Source organism: Opisthocomus hoazin, chromosome 5, assembly GCF_030867145.1.
Source record: "Opisthocomus hoazin isolate bOpiHoa1 chromosome 5, bOpiHoa1.hap1, whole genome shotgun sequence".
Classification (NCBI taxonomy): Eukaryota; Metazoa; Chordata; class Aves; order Opisthocomiformes; family Opisthocomidae; genus Opisthocomus; species Opisthocomus hoazin.
In genome coordinates this window covers 18,560,213-18,576,396 of record NC_134418.1, presented here as the reverse complement: position 1 = coordinate 18,576,396, position 16,184 = coordinate 18,560,213, and the positions used below count along the sequence as shown (strand labels likewise).

At 37.6% G+C, this 16,184-nt stretch overlaps 1 protein-coding gene across 2 annotated transcripts in view; it reads left to right on the top strand.

The window, feature by feature from the left end:
- Nucleotides 1-15,194, top strand: part of FAM184B (family with sequence similarity 184 member B) — a 47,887-nt gene extending 32,693 nt beyond the window's left edge. The window contains exons 4-11 of one of the 2 annotated variants that reach the window (XM_075420603.1): nucleotides 3,494-3,706; nucleotides 4,906-5,059; nucleotides 6,234-6,346; nucleotides 6,773-6,957; nucleotides 11,561-11,678; nucleotides 11,863-11,967; nucleotides 12,671-12,873; nucleotides 14,318-15,194. In XM_075420603.1, the coding sequence (XP_075276718.1) occupies nucleotides 3,494-3,706; nucleotides 4,906-5,059; nucleotides 6,234-6,346; nucleotides 6,773-6,957; nucleotides 11,561-11,678; nucleotides 11,863-11,967; nucleotides 12,671-12,873; nucleotides 14,318-14,408 (1,182 nt within the window). In that variant the 3' untranslated portion in view covers nucleotides 14,409-15,194. Of the gene's footprint in view, nucleotides 1-3,493; nucleotides 3,707-4,905; nucleotides 5,060-6,233; nucleotides 6,347-6,772; nucleotides 6,958-11,560; nucleotides 11,679-11,862; nucleotides 11,968-12,667; nucleotides 12,874-14,317 lie in introns of both variants that reach the window. The other variant, XM_009934352.2, reaches the window with a different exon arrangement.
- The last annotated feature ends 990 nt before the right edge of the window (nucleotides 15,195-16,184 follow it).

The window sequence follows — 16,184 nt, the reverse complement described above, 5'->3', positions numbered from 1 at the left end:
AAAGAAAATTAATGTTTTTCATTAAGAAAAATGTTTAGCAATTGTTCTTCACTAGTTTGTTCAGACAGATAGTTTTCTATGTGTTTAATCAGATTACACAACGGGAAGAAGCCAAGAGAAGACTGGATGATTAGTTAACAAACTCAGTTTGGGGCAGCTGAAGCTAGGTGTTCTTTCGAATTTGCTAACTCAGATCAATTTGGTTGGATAGCTTCAGTGAAATTCAAATGTACCATGTTGGTTTGAAATTGCTTAAGAAGCGGTAAAACTAATCTTTCATTTTCTGGCACTTAAAAGAGAACAAAATAAAAAACTTCAATCACAAAATACTGGGTGAAGGAATGTTTTTATTCTTCTTATCTACGAACCTAGCATTCCCATAATGTGTGGGAGACCTGGGCTTTTCCCCCCCCCCCCCCCGCTTCTGTCAGCTTTCTTACCATTTAAAGAGTCCTGTTGTCACAGGGTTATAGGATAAATCAGGGTGAGCTACAGTGTGTCACCTGTTACCACTTCTTCACTTCTGTATTAAGTTATCATCGAACAACCTAGGCCTTCATCACCTGAGTGAGTGTCTCAGTTACCTTCATATGCACATGCCCGTACTGTCTTGTTCTGCCGGTTTTTCTGTGCCTCCATGCTTCCTTTCTCCCTCTCACTCACAAAGCAGAACAACTGCTGCCGTCTCTGCTTCCCCTGTGTTCTAGGAATGAAGCCATTTGTCTCCTTGCAAATGATGAAATAATTTAAGTTTTAAAAAATTGAATTCAGTCTGGAGGAGATATTATAATATTTCATTTTGATGCATACATCCAAAAATGTTTTCTTTGGATTATTTGACTAGAAGTTTTACTGATTGCCTGGTTTGGCCACCAAATAGAAGGAAGACAACTGCCCAAGCTGATAGCTTCGTTAAGGAGTTTTTAAAAAAGGTTCATCTTAGCTTGCAAATTTCTGTCACGTCTAAATTACAGATACTGTTGTAGATCTCAGAACATGTGAAACATCACTAACAAAGCTGAGAAACTTTGAAGTTCGAATACAGCACACTAACCCATCTGGCAAAGGAAATTCACGTTAATTATAATAGTAGTATGGCCTTTTGTCAGCAAGCTGTTGGAAGGGGTTCAGAGGGAAGCTGAAGTATAAGATCAGTGATGATCAGTAACGATCATCACCAATTAATTGGAGAAAAGGAACCTGATTTGTGGATTTGAAGTGAAGAGCAAACTCTGTTTGAATAGAAGGAAGACAGTATACTGTCTTGTGTATAGGAGCAGCAGTTCTCCATCCATAAACCTACTCAAAAATGGAACAGTAATTCTTTCTTGTAGCTGCTTACAGAGGTACAGAAACCAGATTTAGTAAAGGAAGCTATGTAGTTCTCATAATACATGTGTCTGTTCAAGTTACAGGTTTTGAGTTGTCTCCAGAGCACATGAAGTCTATGAACATCTGTGTTTCACATGAATAGTGCTTACACAGCAATAAATCGTCTTCATCTGATATGCTGTGAACAGAAACTTTTTACTCAAAATAATAAGCTACCAACAGACCGAACAGAGAAAGTTTTTACAATGTTTTCAGGCCCTTACTTAGTTGCTCTGTAGAAAAAAAAATTAAAATAGGACAAATTGGTCAAGTAGAAATAATTCTTTCTAAGCTGCGAGTGTCTCCAAACAAAAGGTTCGCATTCATTTTTCTTCTTTAGTATCAGGATTCATTTCTGGGACATAAAGACTTGTATAAATTCTAGAGAGAAGGCAGCACAAGAAATGGTAAAAGCAGAAATTTGGACTTGAAGTGAAGACAAGTCAAGGTACAATGTAGTTGAAGGTAGTGGTCATAAAGTAGGGGTACAGCATGTCCTTTCTCTGAAAGGAGTTGAAATTCTGGGAATTGATAGAGGCTCTGTGGTTTGCATCATTTTAAGCCTTCAGAGCACAGTTCTGTAGAGGCTTAGAGAGTACTTGAATAAGAGCTATGATCCATCTGGGAATGGAGAAGGGCCTCAGGAAAGGGAAAGGAGAAAAGGCATCCTTTGAAGGAGAGAAGCCTGCATGCTCAACCAACGTGAGAAAGAACAGAACCATGAGCTCACAGGAGTACGTTTAGCCATCATGAAAAAGGATTCCTACAATTTGGAGAGATCTGGGATAGCTCATTAGTGTCTCCCTTTGGACAGTGCAATCCTGACTGTGGCCATGAAGTTAGTGAGAAATAAGGGCTTTGCACAGCGTGTCTCCTTTTCTCTTATGTAACACAAAATATACCAGAAATGCTATGAGAATGAATTGTGGAAGGATATAGACACCTTAGCCCGCTTAGTAAATCTTCATCCAGCTTTTGTGGTGCTGCATCAGAAAGAACCACCAGTGTGCAGCTGAAGTTACAAGCAACTCTTTAGCTAGCTAAAGCTACAGTGCTTCCTCAACTAACAAATTGCCTGCAGTATGCATGGAAAAAAAATGAAAGCAACACTGAAGAAGAGAAAAAGAACATAGATTAGTGTAGAGGAAAGAATAGGATGCAGTCACAGGTTATAATCTGTATCATATCCAATTTGCAGGGGCATATAACATCATTTGAATCATTTCAAGTCACATGAAATTCTAAGGAAGCCAGCTTCTTCCTTTCATAGTTTGAATTTGGTTTCTGTAAGGCTGGAAAGTAGAAGTATATAAAAAATGGAAAACAGACCATCCTTTTTCACATGCTCCCAAAAAGAAAAGGCAAGAGACATAAACGTTTTTCAGGAGGCATGGCTCAGCAATAAAGCACACTTGGAAGTCAGATACAGCAGCAAAAATACTAATTTACCTTACTAATTATGTATGCTCCTTCTGTGCAGAAGGCAGTTTTTCAGAATTTCACAGCTATGATGCTTCCAATAGCAAATTTGAGAAGGGCAAATACAAGTTTTTGCTGAAAGTTCAGAAAACCTACCAAATAGAAAAGACTCCTTCTTCCTTTCCCACCAAAAAAATCCCCACAAATTTATCCTTACAAACAGGTATTGTTTGTTGCTTGTGTGTCAGCCATTATAGACATGTCTACTCTAATAATTCAATTGAGAGGGGAGAAAATCAAATCTGAAGCGTGATGTGCCAAATTCTGGTTTCCATTGGTTTTAATCTACTGCTTTATATAAATGGACTTTGTAGTGGTACACCTTCAGGATAACAATAAGCACAGACTTAGGCCTGCCTCCTAGTTTGTGCCATAATTATTGTGCAAGTTGAACTATGGATTGTACCTATGAGATGGAGGTGATTTGAAAAGAAATAGTTTAAGAAAAGTACTTGATGGACAACAGTCAGTATATGCAAAAGAGATGTAATTCTTCACTGAAGAAGGGGTTCCTTGCATGAAACACATCTTCGTATTTTTCATAAAGCAACACAAGTTCATAAAATGTACTCAAATTTATATAATTCCTCTCCATTGTGAATGCAGCCATTAATCCTATCCTGCTGACTTATTTTTCTGGAAGGTGGCTCAGCTGAAGCAAATATTAGACCAACAAGCAAATAATTTCAAGGAGTCACTGAAGAAACATAATCTACAGTCCAGCAAAGAAAAAGAGAAGCTTTTGCAGGATCTTCAAAACACTATTAAAGAAAACCAGAATGTTAAACTACAGCTGGAGGCATCACATCAAAAAGTCTTAAAAATGTTGGAGAAAAGCAAAATTCAGGAACTCAAGGTCAGTTTACAATGAACTAGTTTAAAAAAAAAAAAATCTTATTTGTGGTATAAACCATATTAGCTAGAGCCAATTATCAAAACTAGCTTATCTGAAGTTATCTTAATGATGGGTTGCTGTTGTTGCACGTAATGAATTATTCTGTGATTTTTGAAATCTCCTCACCTTCACCTTGGTTTTTTTTTCATTTTAACATTTGAACTTAGACCACAGTGTGAATGAAATAGTTTCGTAAAATAATATAGCCTACCTTCTACAGTTAGACTGCGATGAATACAAGCTCCTCTAGCTGTGCTCTTGCTTAAGAAATGCAAGGGAATTCCTAAGTGTATTGTTAACAGGACACAGTTTTATTCTTTTTCATCTATTATTAATTTATACATAAATACATTAAAAGAAATATAATAGAAATGTATAATGATGTGTGTTGCCTTAGATACCTTCAAGAAATCAATTCTGTAAGTGGATAACCAAAGCTTTTAAAGGGTCGAGTGGATTCATGTCAGTAACAAAATGTTAATGCAGTATATTGAGGTTCTAAAGAATACTGCTGTTTGAGCTGAGAAAAAAAATTAACTTAAAAAAATCTACATGTGATTGTGCCACGGCGTTCAGATGTCCCTGTTGATATCATGCACTTTAGGGAAAACCTCCTGATAAAACATACGTAGTAAAACCACCCTAAGTGGAATTTAATATCTTGTTTAGATATTCAGAATAAAATCACAGCTTTAATAAAACCAAGCTGAAGGCAGTAAGCTGGTAAAAATGAAACTGAGGATAGGAGTTTGCTTTCAGAGCCATTGCAGAGCAACTCCTCTGTTGCTTCCAGTGTACCAGCAGCACTTCTAACAACGATGCATAAGTAATGATGTACAGGTCAAATCTGGGGGGCTTTGTATGTTGAATAATAAAACATCTTTCTAATGCCAAATACTGCAAAGATGTCAGTGTTATTATTTCAAGATGTACAACAAATCTAACATGATATCTTGATAATTTCTCTTGTGCCTATTAAGTTTTTTTTTTTAACTTCAGTTCATTTTTATTCCTGTGTTGATGAAGTGTCATGTAAAGTGATGATGAACATAAAAGTTCTACATTGAAAGACCAGATTCATCCTGGCGTTACAGGTAAAACAAGGTGATAAATAGGCTCCAACTACTTTGGTATTTTTTGGGGGGGGCTTTTGCTTACAGGAGACAGAAGAACGTTTGAAAAAGGAATTTGATGAGACTTTCAAGATGCAACATCAGTCTCATAGGCTGGAAATACAAACCTTGGAAGAGAAAGCAAAGAAAGAATTACATGATGAACTTGAGCAGATACAGAAGCAGCAAACCCTGTTGCTAGGTATAATGTCTCATGTCATGCACAGTTCCTACTGCTTGATTATATGCTGAGAAGCACTGACTTTTCTCTCAGTCATTTTCTTTCCCATCTCTGGGAACTCAGGTCTTTGTGAATCTCCTCTTCCATACCCTGCAATTTCAGCAATATAGACTTAATGTTCTTTGTTAACCTAACTCTCGACTGTCAGCAGCAGAATGTTGCAGGGAGAGTAGTCTGGTGTACAACATTCAAGTATGCGTTATCAGGTATATTAAATTGGAATATGGTAGTTAGTGTTTATGATTTTCCTCTTTTTTTCTGTGATATAAAGAATTATTGTATGTGGTTCAAGTCTGTTGTATTGAGTTCAGCAGTGGAGATCAGTTGCTCCATGTGTATTGTTTAGTCAGTTTAGAAAGTTCCCTAAACTGTTCAGAACTAAACAGAACACTGCATTAGGAGGACCTGTAATATCTCCGGGTTTGAACTCAGGTTATTAGAGCTCATCTACAAATTCAAGAAAGAATAATTTGAAAGTATTTTGAGTATAAACTGGATTCTTTGCTTGGGGCTTTTTTCAGTAATTCAAATTTGCTAGAAAGATTTGTTGCACTCCAAAGTTTATATATTCAATAGGTAAATTCTGTCCTTTTCAAGAAAAGTTGTAGAGAGACAGTAGAAAGAGAGAAAAAATTTCTTTCTCCTTATACTTGATCCATCCCAAAACTTGTACCCAGTATACACAGAAGTTGCAGTGTATGACAGATCACCTTACATTGGTGTTATACTTCTCTAACACAACCAGAGCCGCCCTCAGTCTGCCTTATAGCTCTCTATAAACACCAGTGGACTTAACAGGGAAGCTCAGGGGTCCTCCAGTAAAGTTCAAGGTTAGAAGAAACAATTGTAGTGATTTAGTCTGCAAAACAACTGCCACAGAATTAGCTCTCTGATTCCGATGTTGAATCACTGCTGTTGTAGCTCTGTATCTTCTTACTATTGCTCAGCTGAGTTACTTCTCTAGTAACAGGAGGCCTGTCTTTTACCAGAGTGTTTATTATACTTAATGGTGAAGGAGTTGAGGAACAAAGCAAAATGTAATGTATTAATGTTTTCATCTACACTGTCTATATCCACCTTCCCCATCCAGCTGGCCTCTGATTGCGTTAATGATTGTCTGTCTGATTGTTACTAGGATCTCTAAGGATGGAACTCTCTGAGCAACAGACATCGTGCACTAATCTCAAGAAACAGATAGAAGAACTCCAAATGGAGCTGAGGAGTGTGAGGACACTGAAGAAGCAACAGGCAAGAATCCAGTTCCTACTTTGTTGCCATGTTGTGTTTTGCAAAAGCAATAGTATCAAATTTCTCTCTCCGGAGATAATAAAAGTGTACAGAATCTCTTACAGAAATGGACTGAATTTCATTTTCTTATGTCACACTTTAAAATGCTAGTATTGGTCATTATCTTTTCCCTATGAGCAGGCTTTTTTTTCCATTTAAAGATTAGAAACCACAAGTAAATGAATGAATGTTACAATAAAATAATTTTTATGGGGACAATAAAATATGTTCAGGAAAAATTTTTGAACACAGATTTTGTCTTGCACATTGAAATGTACATAGAATTGAAAAATCAGTTCACAAAAAATTCAATGCACACATTTCCGATGAGCTCTTCATGTTAAACAATTAGAGGCTGTGAATAACTAAATTTGACCTTTTTCTTAGGAAGGAAGTAGCCAGAGCCAGATCAGATCTCTTCATGATGAATTGGAAAAATGTCAGAGTGAAATTTCTGAACTCAGGAAAGAGAATTTACTTTTGAAGGACACAATGGAGCTACTCAGCGCCGAGTTGGAGTCACAGAAGCAAGAAGCTGCACAGCTTCAGGATAGGGAGAAACTGCACAGAAGGTTTGCCTTAAATTCACGCTTCACATTTCAGTCTTCAGAGTCAATAATAATGCCAGAATCAGAGGTGTTCTAAATGTCAAGAGTGTCCTAATCTCTCCTTTCTAAAGTACTAATTTTAGAGGTTATGAAGTTTTGGAAAAGCAGTAGTTAATTTCACATTTCTTTCCAGCCATAATAAAAGCATTTGAACTAACTGTTGCATTATGTGTCACAGAGAAATATGTCCAGTGTAGCTCTACAGGAGTGACCTGAGAAAATCTGTGTAACATCAGCCTTTGAAAGGCACTAGAAGACATAAACAAATCCCAAACTCACCCAGAGCTATTGAAAAAATGTAGAAGTCTCTGAGAATAAATACCAGGTTTTTTATACGTACTCTGTGTAGCTGAAACCAATGGGTTGTTAACCCTAAAGGGGACACCTGAGAAGGCCGTATGTACTGCGTGAGACTCTGCTTTGGCTGCAACAGCCAACTTTGCGCTGGGGGAGTAGGGGCAGTGACAGCAGACACTGACAGCGCCTCTGGGCTGATGGAAGCCTGGAGCTGTAATATGCTGTCAGGGCACAGGAAGGGCAAGGTGACTTGCAGTCTTGGTTGTCTTTGTAGAAGGTGAACTACATCCTCTTAGTTAGCCACAGGTTTGGAGCATGTGTTGCACTGCAGTAATGGCAGTCTTCATATTTGTGTACAAAGTGCAGGACTTACTTGCCTTTTACGTGGGAGAAAAGACTGGGGTTCACTGTCCAGTGCATTTGTATGGCTGCTGAATCCTTCAAAATTTCTGGATGATTGTACTTAACACATTCTCTTTGCAGAGAGATTGAGGGATCTGGTGCATGGGTACCTTTCAATTAATTTCTGCAGTGATGTAGAATGTATGCTCCTAACTGCTCAAGCTGTATCTATAAAAGTATTTCTGAAGGGTACACCCTTAAAGGAATCTGTAAAATTGTGTCCTTTGTAGTCTGGAGAAAAGCACTCAAGGGATACACTGTTTCTTGGCAGACTGTCAGAGTGGCCACAGTAATTTTGTTGCATATACTAGTCAGTAGATATTTAAAGAATGAGAAAGAAACTTTTTTCTTTTTCCTTTGCACTCTTGCGAGGGTTACTTGAAAGTGTCTTTCATTTCAAGCTTTTGAAGCAAGATCAACAGAAAGAATTGCAAACCAGAGAGTTTCATCAGTGCCCTCAAGCTGCCTTGAAGGATTTTAAAGCCTCTGTTCATGAAGAGAAGAATTATTCATATGTCAGCGATGAGGTCTAAATGGCCTCAAATGCTAAAGCTGCTGGGCTGGAGGATAATCTTTACAGGGGATAGATGGTGTAGCTGTAGCTCTACAACAGTAAGCATTTGAGAAGGAAGCACTAATGGAAATTATGTAAGGAGAAATCCTTCAAATAGCAGGAGATAGAACCAAAAAGCTCAAATGGTCCCGGGCACCTGATGCAGGCTATGCTGATATTAACCCATGGAAGATCTGGAACATTAACTTGCAGCTCTTGTTTTGCTTTTGCAGGACCAATAATTTGGGTAGGGCTATGGTTAAATTGGTGAGTGCATACATACAGCTTTTTTACTGTTACGTTAACAACAGTGACCTTCTCTTATGCTATGTAGTTGTTTCTGATTGGAAAGCTGATAGTGGCTTGTTATTTGCATGTGCCAAATTTTTATAACAAATTATTTAAAATTACTATTCCTTCTGTTGCTAGGTAAGTGAAACCAGTAATCTGCTTGAAGTAATCACAGAATCAGAGAATCATGGAATGGTTTGGGTTGGAAGGGACCTTAGAGATCGTCCAGTTCCAACTCCCCTGCCATGGGCAGAGATGCCTTCCCAGTTCCATTCTCTTGAATTGTGTGAATTCCACCTCCGGTACAGGAACCTTTTGCAAGGACTAGAATGAGATTAGACTAAAGGTTTTTTTATGGGAAGAGAGAACAAGTCTCAAAATGCCTATTCTGAAGGAAGGCTTTTATTCTGCTCCTGAAGATCTATTTCAGAGATTCTGCTCCCATTTTTAGTCTTACTCTTCTGCTTCTTATTTTGTGCCATATCAATCACTCCCATGGCTGTGCTCGAACTTCAAGGGCAGAAACCTTTTGTGGGCCTTCTGGCCTTTCCAGAAGCATTTCAGAAACAAGTGAAAGGGGCTTAGAAATACATTAAAAAGAAAGAAAGAAAAAAAAAGATGAACTGAATACCTTTTGTGAAACTTACAATTGTTAATCTCCTGAGTGTGACTCTCCTGAGTTTAGAGTCCTATTTTAATCAGTAAACTACAGAACACGGGCTCTGCGTTGACTTAATGAAAAAGTTTCTCCAAGGTTTAAAAAAACATTAGCAAACAAAAGGCAACAAGCTAACAATGGTTCCTCAGTAGATGTCTGTTGGTTTTGGGGTTTGTATCAGAAAGCAATGTTATGGCTAGGCTTGAAAAAATGTTAGGCATCTTTTAGTTTTCAGTTGACAGTCTTAATCAAATAGCAGTATCTTTCAAAATGCAATGTTTGTTAAAGACAAATGCAGAAGTTAAAGGCATTGTTATAACATTTCTTACCTTCATTTTTTTAAAAAAATATATTTTTAGGATGGTGGTAGGCAGCATTAAATGTTTCTGGTGCCATGATGTGATGAAATAAAGCATCGGAGCCTTATGTTAAAATCTCAGCGATTTCAAAATAATTTTGCTTGATACAAGTGAATTCCTATGGTACTTTATTGTCATATTTGACCATTCAGATTGATGTACAAACTAACCATAGACAGAATATCAATAGCATCATTATATAGAACAGACCCTCCATTTCCTGAAGGCTGAAGGTCTCCAAATAATTTTCCTCTTCCTCAGTGTTAGTGTGGTTCTGCTTCAGATTGCAATTGAAGTGTCAAAGTCTAATCAGTAAGCAGAAGCCCAGAGCTGCATGCAGTTAACTGCTTTTGTAGTCCACAAAAGACCTCAAAACTGCATGCTTTGATCAATGATAACAAACTAGTATTGAAACATGAGAATTCAGACATATTTTAATACCAGTGAAAGGCTGCTGGTAGAAGACCTTAATATCAAGCATAGAAAAGGACTGGACATACTGAAACAAGATCACGGGAAGGAAATTGAAAACATACTATCTGATTTCAGCAGTACTCGGGTACATCTCCAAGCAAAGATTTTCTCCTTAGAAACTGAGTAAGTCGTTTAAAGAAACTGGCTCATACTGGCAATGAGTTCTGTTTGAAATTCTTATTCTTAGTATGTATATTTTTTTTGTTACTCACAGGTAGACTATTATAAGCAGCGAATTAGAATTGTATAGGTATTTCCTTTGCAAACACAAAAAGACCCAGATATTTTGTAATAAACTCTGAATATTGTTTAATATAAGGCACTATACATAGTTTTACAATGCTAAATTAAAACCTGTACTTAGCATCTTGCTATCCTATGCTAATTCTATGGAGTGCAAAATCGTCTTTATCACAGCTGATACCAGAGGCCTTGATCCATGATCTTGTGTTCGGCAGAGCAGCGTGTTTGAGGCTAAGGTCTTGCTCGTTCTTACTTCCTTGCAAATTTCCCAGGACAAACCCCACTAACTCACATAAATAAATAAATGAACTTTGCAGCCTCCTGTGGAGTTAAGTAGTTCTGTGGTGCTTCAAACTGTACAGAGAGGCCCCTCAGAAATAATCCCTGTGATTATATATATCCCTGATCCTTTTCTCTTACTCAGCTGTGCAGCATAGGTCCAAAAGAGAGACCTGCTTGCACATAAGCAGGTCTCAAACCATTCTATCAAAGCTCTGAGATACACTAAATTGAGAGTATTGAGATGGGAGGTGAAATCCTCTCAAAAATATTTACCCTCACCAAAAAAAACCCACAAAGTGGTGGTTTGTATTCTGTAACACGTTTCTCAGTATGGCAGGTGAACTTCATATCGCTCAGTTTCTCAAGCAGCAAAATTAATGAATTTGATTGATGAAATAATGACTTGTTTTCTTATGGATCAATCAAATGTATGTTTCCACCCCGTCTCTAAGAAGGTGTAAGTTCTCATGTGAATCTTTTCCCTTGATTAAGGCATTTGAGGAGCTGAACTTACACTACAGGTTTGGACTTAGAGGGTTCACTAAAGCAGCATGTATATCCAAGCCTTTCTTTTCATGAAAGTTGTAGGAATTGAGTATTTCTGAGGCTTCTATCAAGTATGGTTGGAATTAGCCTGTGGATTCTGAAGTTACAGGGTCAGAAAAGAGAACAAATAGATTAATATAGACACGCGTAGATACTGTGAAGCAGACTTTTTTATTTAGGAAATGAGACTAGCAATGTGATGTGCTAGCTTGTTAGTATTTTACACTGGACAGATGTTGTGGGTTAACCCCAGTGGCGATTTATTTTGGAACTCCACAGCATGCTATACTTACATGTAATCTATGTACATATGGCCATTTTTAAAAAATGCTGTTTTATCAGAGAGGCCTGACTACGTCCCTGTCTTTCAGGCTTTGAATTTAGGGCAGAGTACAGCCCAGGTATCTCTTGAACCTGGTCTGAGGAAATTTTTTTCTGATCTGCATTCTTTCTTTGACACAGACTTAAAGAATTAGAAGAAAAGTCAAGAAAGTGGGAGTCCAGATCAGAAGATACACACCTTATAAGCTGCCTGCAAGACAAATTAAGTGAGAGAGAAGAGATTATAAAGCAGCTGGTGGTAAGATTTCCTTTTATATGTACATACATATTTTGGAATCTGTTGGAAGGCTCTGTTGAGTGTTTCATACATTGCTTCAGACTGATATTTTTTTTCTGTTCTGGAATACTTTGACAAATACATGTTTCCATACCAACTTCCAACAAACAAATGTTTTCATACACATAACTTTCTTTCCCCTTAGGAAGGAAGAAAATTTCAGCATTCAGTTTTAGCTAACACTGAATCTTATAGGAATCGATCATTTTCTTTCAACCCTAATACAGGATGCTTGACTCCTTCCATGAAGGTAAGATGGTGGACAAAGCAATTAAAATAGCAAATCATCGTATTTTATTGCTACTTGAATCATACAGATGATCAGGACAATAAAGGTCCTATTAATTTTTTATGACAATGTTATTCATAGAATTCTTTCCAGTAAGCCAGCTAGGTGCTGAGTGTAACATATATTCAGCAGAAATGCACATAAATACAGCTGTTTAAGCAAATATAAAGCTAGAGCCCCAAAGAACTCAAGTCTTTCACTGGGATAAACACAGCCGTTGCTTGCAGATTTGGGAGTTGCTATTAGGGATATTGCATGCATCAAGCAAAATTATGAATTGCCTTTAGGCTGCTCAGGATTTGCCCTTTGTCATTCCAGCCCCTCCATATGATACTGTCTACAAATAGTCATAGAAAGAAGGGAGCTTGAGTTGGTGGAAAGCACCTAACTGAGCTTTGAGTATCCCTGCAAAGTTATCGGCTTTGATGTACCTGAAACCTCAAGGTCAAATACACAAGTTGTTTTAGCTGGATTGCCTAATCCATGGATCCTCACAGTATACCCTGAGAATTTATTTTAAATACCTACAGAAAAAGATGAGAATCTTAATTTTTGAGTGCTCCTCACAAGATACTAGGAATGAGGTATTACTGAGATCTTTATAGTATAATGTGTAAAATAAAAAAGTGTGTGTAATGAAGTTTTCTGTTACGATGAAAAGCAGCAGAAGAAAATGGTTGAGGTGCCCAGTCGTGTTGTTAGTGTTCCGAATCTAGCTTCCTACGCAAAGAGCTTTCTGAGCTGTGACTTGAGATCAAAAAGAAGTGCTCCTCAGATAACAAAATCTACAAGCTTAGACCGGAGTCCTGGCTGCCTCAGGGTGGGCTCTCCAGCAGCACAGTCCTCAGACATCAGTGCTGCAACAAGGTATGTGTCCATTTTGCAATTACTTGTACGATGTTAAATGAATTGATACTCAGAATCCTGTATGCAAGTCAAAGACATTAGAAATTCAGAAATAAACGATGACGTAAGGTTCCCGTCTTGCAGTGCACTCCATGTGTTCAGTTCTCTGTGGACAGACCCAGAACTTGACTGCAGGAGTAGGCTATAATCACTGCCCAGCAGAGCTTATGCTTGCAACCCATCCTGATACAAAAAAGAGGAGCACTGGAAGTATTTAGCTAAGGATGTAGTGAATAGTGAACACGGGCACGTATCAGTGGTTCTCTTAAGGATGTGTTTCCCTTCTTATTTTTGTTTCCTCACTTTGCACTTGGTAGATGTAGATGGCATATTTTTATTTGAGGAGATACTTGAATTAATCTAGGCTAATCATTTGGCAAGAGTTTATAGACTTAAAAGTTGATTAACAAATATTTAACTAGAAAATTCTTAGTCTGATGTTTTTTCTCTGAAAACCTTGAATATTTCTTCACATTTATTAGTTATTATTTAAACTATGTTTAGTGTTCTATAAACATGACTGAACTCTCTCTTCTAGAAACAGTTAAAAGTGTATGTAGCTAATATTATACAGAGTTATAATGATAGATATCTAAAATAAAACTCTCTCACTATACTTCAGGACAAAAGCCAGCTTTCTCACCTATCTCCTAGAGGAGATTAGTTATCCTGTAAATTGTGTGCTACAGAGTTCTTTCTTGAAAGCAGATGGTGTTGACTGCTGCCAAAGACAATAACCCAGGACACGGGCTTGGATCCAGTTTGGCAATTCCTACATCTTAAAGATAAAAGCATTCTGTGTCATGCCACACGGCTGGCAAGGCAAATCAGCTTTTATTTTAAAGGGACAGGGAGACTGAGGGTAGTTTGGCTGCTACTTAGTCTTTTAAATCAATCAAAAGTGAAGTCGTGTTTGCTACTATAAGCTAGCCAAAATTAATATAAATGTTAAAAATCATCCTGAATGCTGAAAAATCAGGGACTGTGTAATAGGATTATAAAAGCTAAATACAGCTAAATCTTTCAGTTCCAAATAAATCTTTTACCCAACATTTTTAATGCATAATTGTATTATTTCGTATTTTTAACAGTTAATTGCAGCTGCTATTTTCTGCTTTTCAAGACTTCCTATTCTTGAAGCATCTTTATTTTTTGAGATGTCAAGCCAAGAATTACATTCAAACATTTCTCCATCGCTGTTCAGCTCTCCTTCAGGCTTCCCTTTGTGTTACTACCAGTGCTGTTAGCACGGATCCCACTAGAAATTGTAGGTGGCACCTTCTGGCCTTATCCAGTTCCTGTGTGCACAGACCCATTCACAGGATCACGTGTCTTCCCAGGAAAAAAGTATTAAATATTGGTAAGATTGTAAGTAAGTGATGCTAATGCTTATTTGTTTGCACAGGACACATGACAATGAACCGCCACAAACCAAAGATGACCAAAAACAAGACACTAAGCATCAAGAATGGTTTACTAAATATTTTTCATTTTAAAGTAAACTATGTGCATACTTCTCAGAAATACTAGAAAAGCTGTTCCTGTTTTCTTTTAGGGAATGATAATCTAATATGGGATTGAGAAAAAAAAAAAAAGAGGTGTAATTTCCAAGTAAATAATTAGGAGCAACTGCAATCTCTTACGTCTAATTACTATGGAGTTATAGGCATGAATTTCAGAAAAATGCATTTTTTTGAACAACTTCTTCAAAAATGAATAAAAACCAAAATTCCAGATACTGTTATGTGAAGAGACTTTTTAATCAAGAGACTGTACCACTCCACAATGATATTAAATATGCAGTTTGGTCTCTGATACATCCCGTCAGTCTGGCTTCAGCTGAAAAGATCTTACTTTTGTAGGTGACTTCTGTAGGTTTATACATCTACTTCATCATCTGTTTAAAATAATTTCTGCATATAATGTAATTTTTAAAGTTTTTAATAGGTTTTTGTTAAACTTATTTTAAGCTGTACAGCATGCAGTATACCTCCAAGAACAGCATGTTTATAGCAGGCTGGTTTAGAAATACTTTCTGGTTTGCTTAATAAACTGTTTTGTCTAGACAGCATTGCAATATATTCCTGTTGCACTTCAATACATGTAACAATCAGCCTGATAAATTAGGATAATATGTAAGTATGAACATTAAAACTTGCTTGTAAATCACCCATTTCCATGTTTTGCAAAATAGCGCTATGTTATGCTGAAGCGTGAGTCACACTGATACACTCCAAGTTCCAGGTTTAAGGGAACTGCGTACTTGTACATTTTATCTCAGTATTGCCCTTATGCCCAGCTAAATGCGAAGTGGGCCAGTGACAATATTTATCAGATCATGCTAGGTAACTCATTACTGGGAGGAAAGACACCCAGGAAGAAATTAACCCTCAGGTAATTCATCAACAAATGTGAAAAGCAGGGAATTTTGCAACCAGCAGCCTAGCGTTTAAGATATGATGTTCAACTGCTGTATGATTTGAATCCCCATTTAATTTCAGCCAGCAGGGCCCACCTATGTAACAAATTTTATGTGTGCGAAGAGGCGTACCTCCAGCCTAACCTCTTCTTCCATCAAACAGCCAGCAAGAACTGTACCAACAGATGCAAGCACTTACCACAAAGCAGCCACTGCACCTCACTCATAGTAAAAAGGTGGCAGAAGGGGCAGAAAGCTTCTACAGGCCAATAGTTTCATCCCAGCTGTTTAGTATTTTTTCCATGATGAACTGCTTGGTTTGGAAGAAGACTTTAGGATCAGATTTGGCAAAAAGACACTTTTTATACACGCAATCAAGGGGATAAAATGGTGTACAGTAAGTAACACTGAGGAGTGCCTTGGCACCTGTGAGAAGATCAGAAAAGCACAGGGCCAAGTTTTTCGTTAGTTTTCATCCGCTCTGCCCCAAAAATTTTTAAAGCATGCCAGGAAGCTCACTACACAATTACTAATTTCCAGGGTTATGTTATTTTAATTAACTTTGTCCTCAAAATGGTGTCCCTAGAAAGTGGCTTTCCTGGCTATGCGGATGAATTAAGCTTGCCGCCCAGTAATACAGAGACAGGACTCCTTTGCTATTTCTACCTCCTGTTTTTTCTGGCTACATTTAAGATTACCAAATAGCACACCACAGCAGCAGCTAATTCTGTAGACTGGGCAGTGCTGATGACCCACATGACATCCACAATGAGTGGTCTTTATTTTGGGGGTATTTTGGACGATCTCTACACTAGCCTGACAGCCAGACCACCAGTAACACTGGGCCTCCACT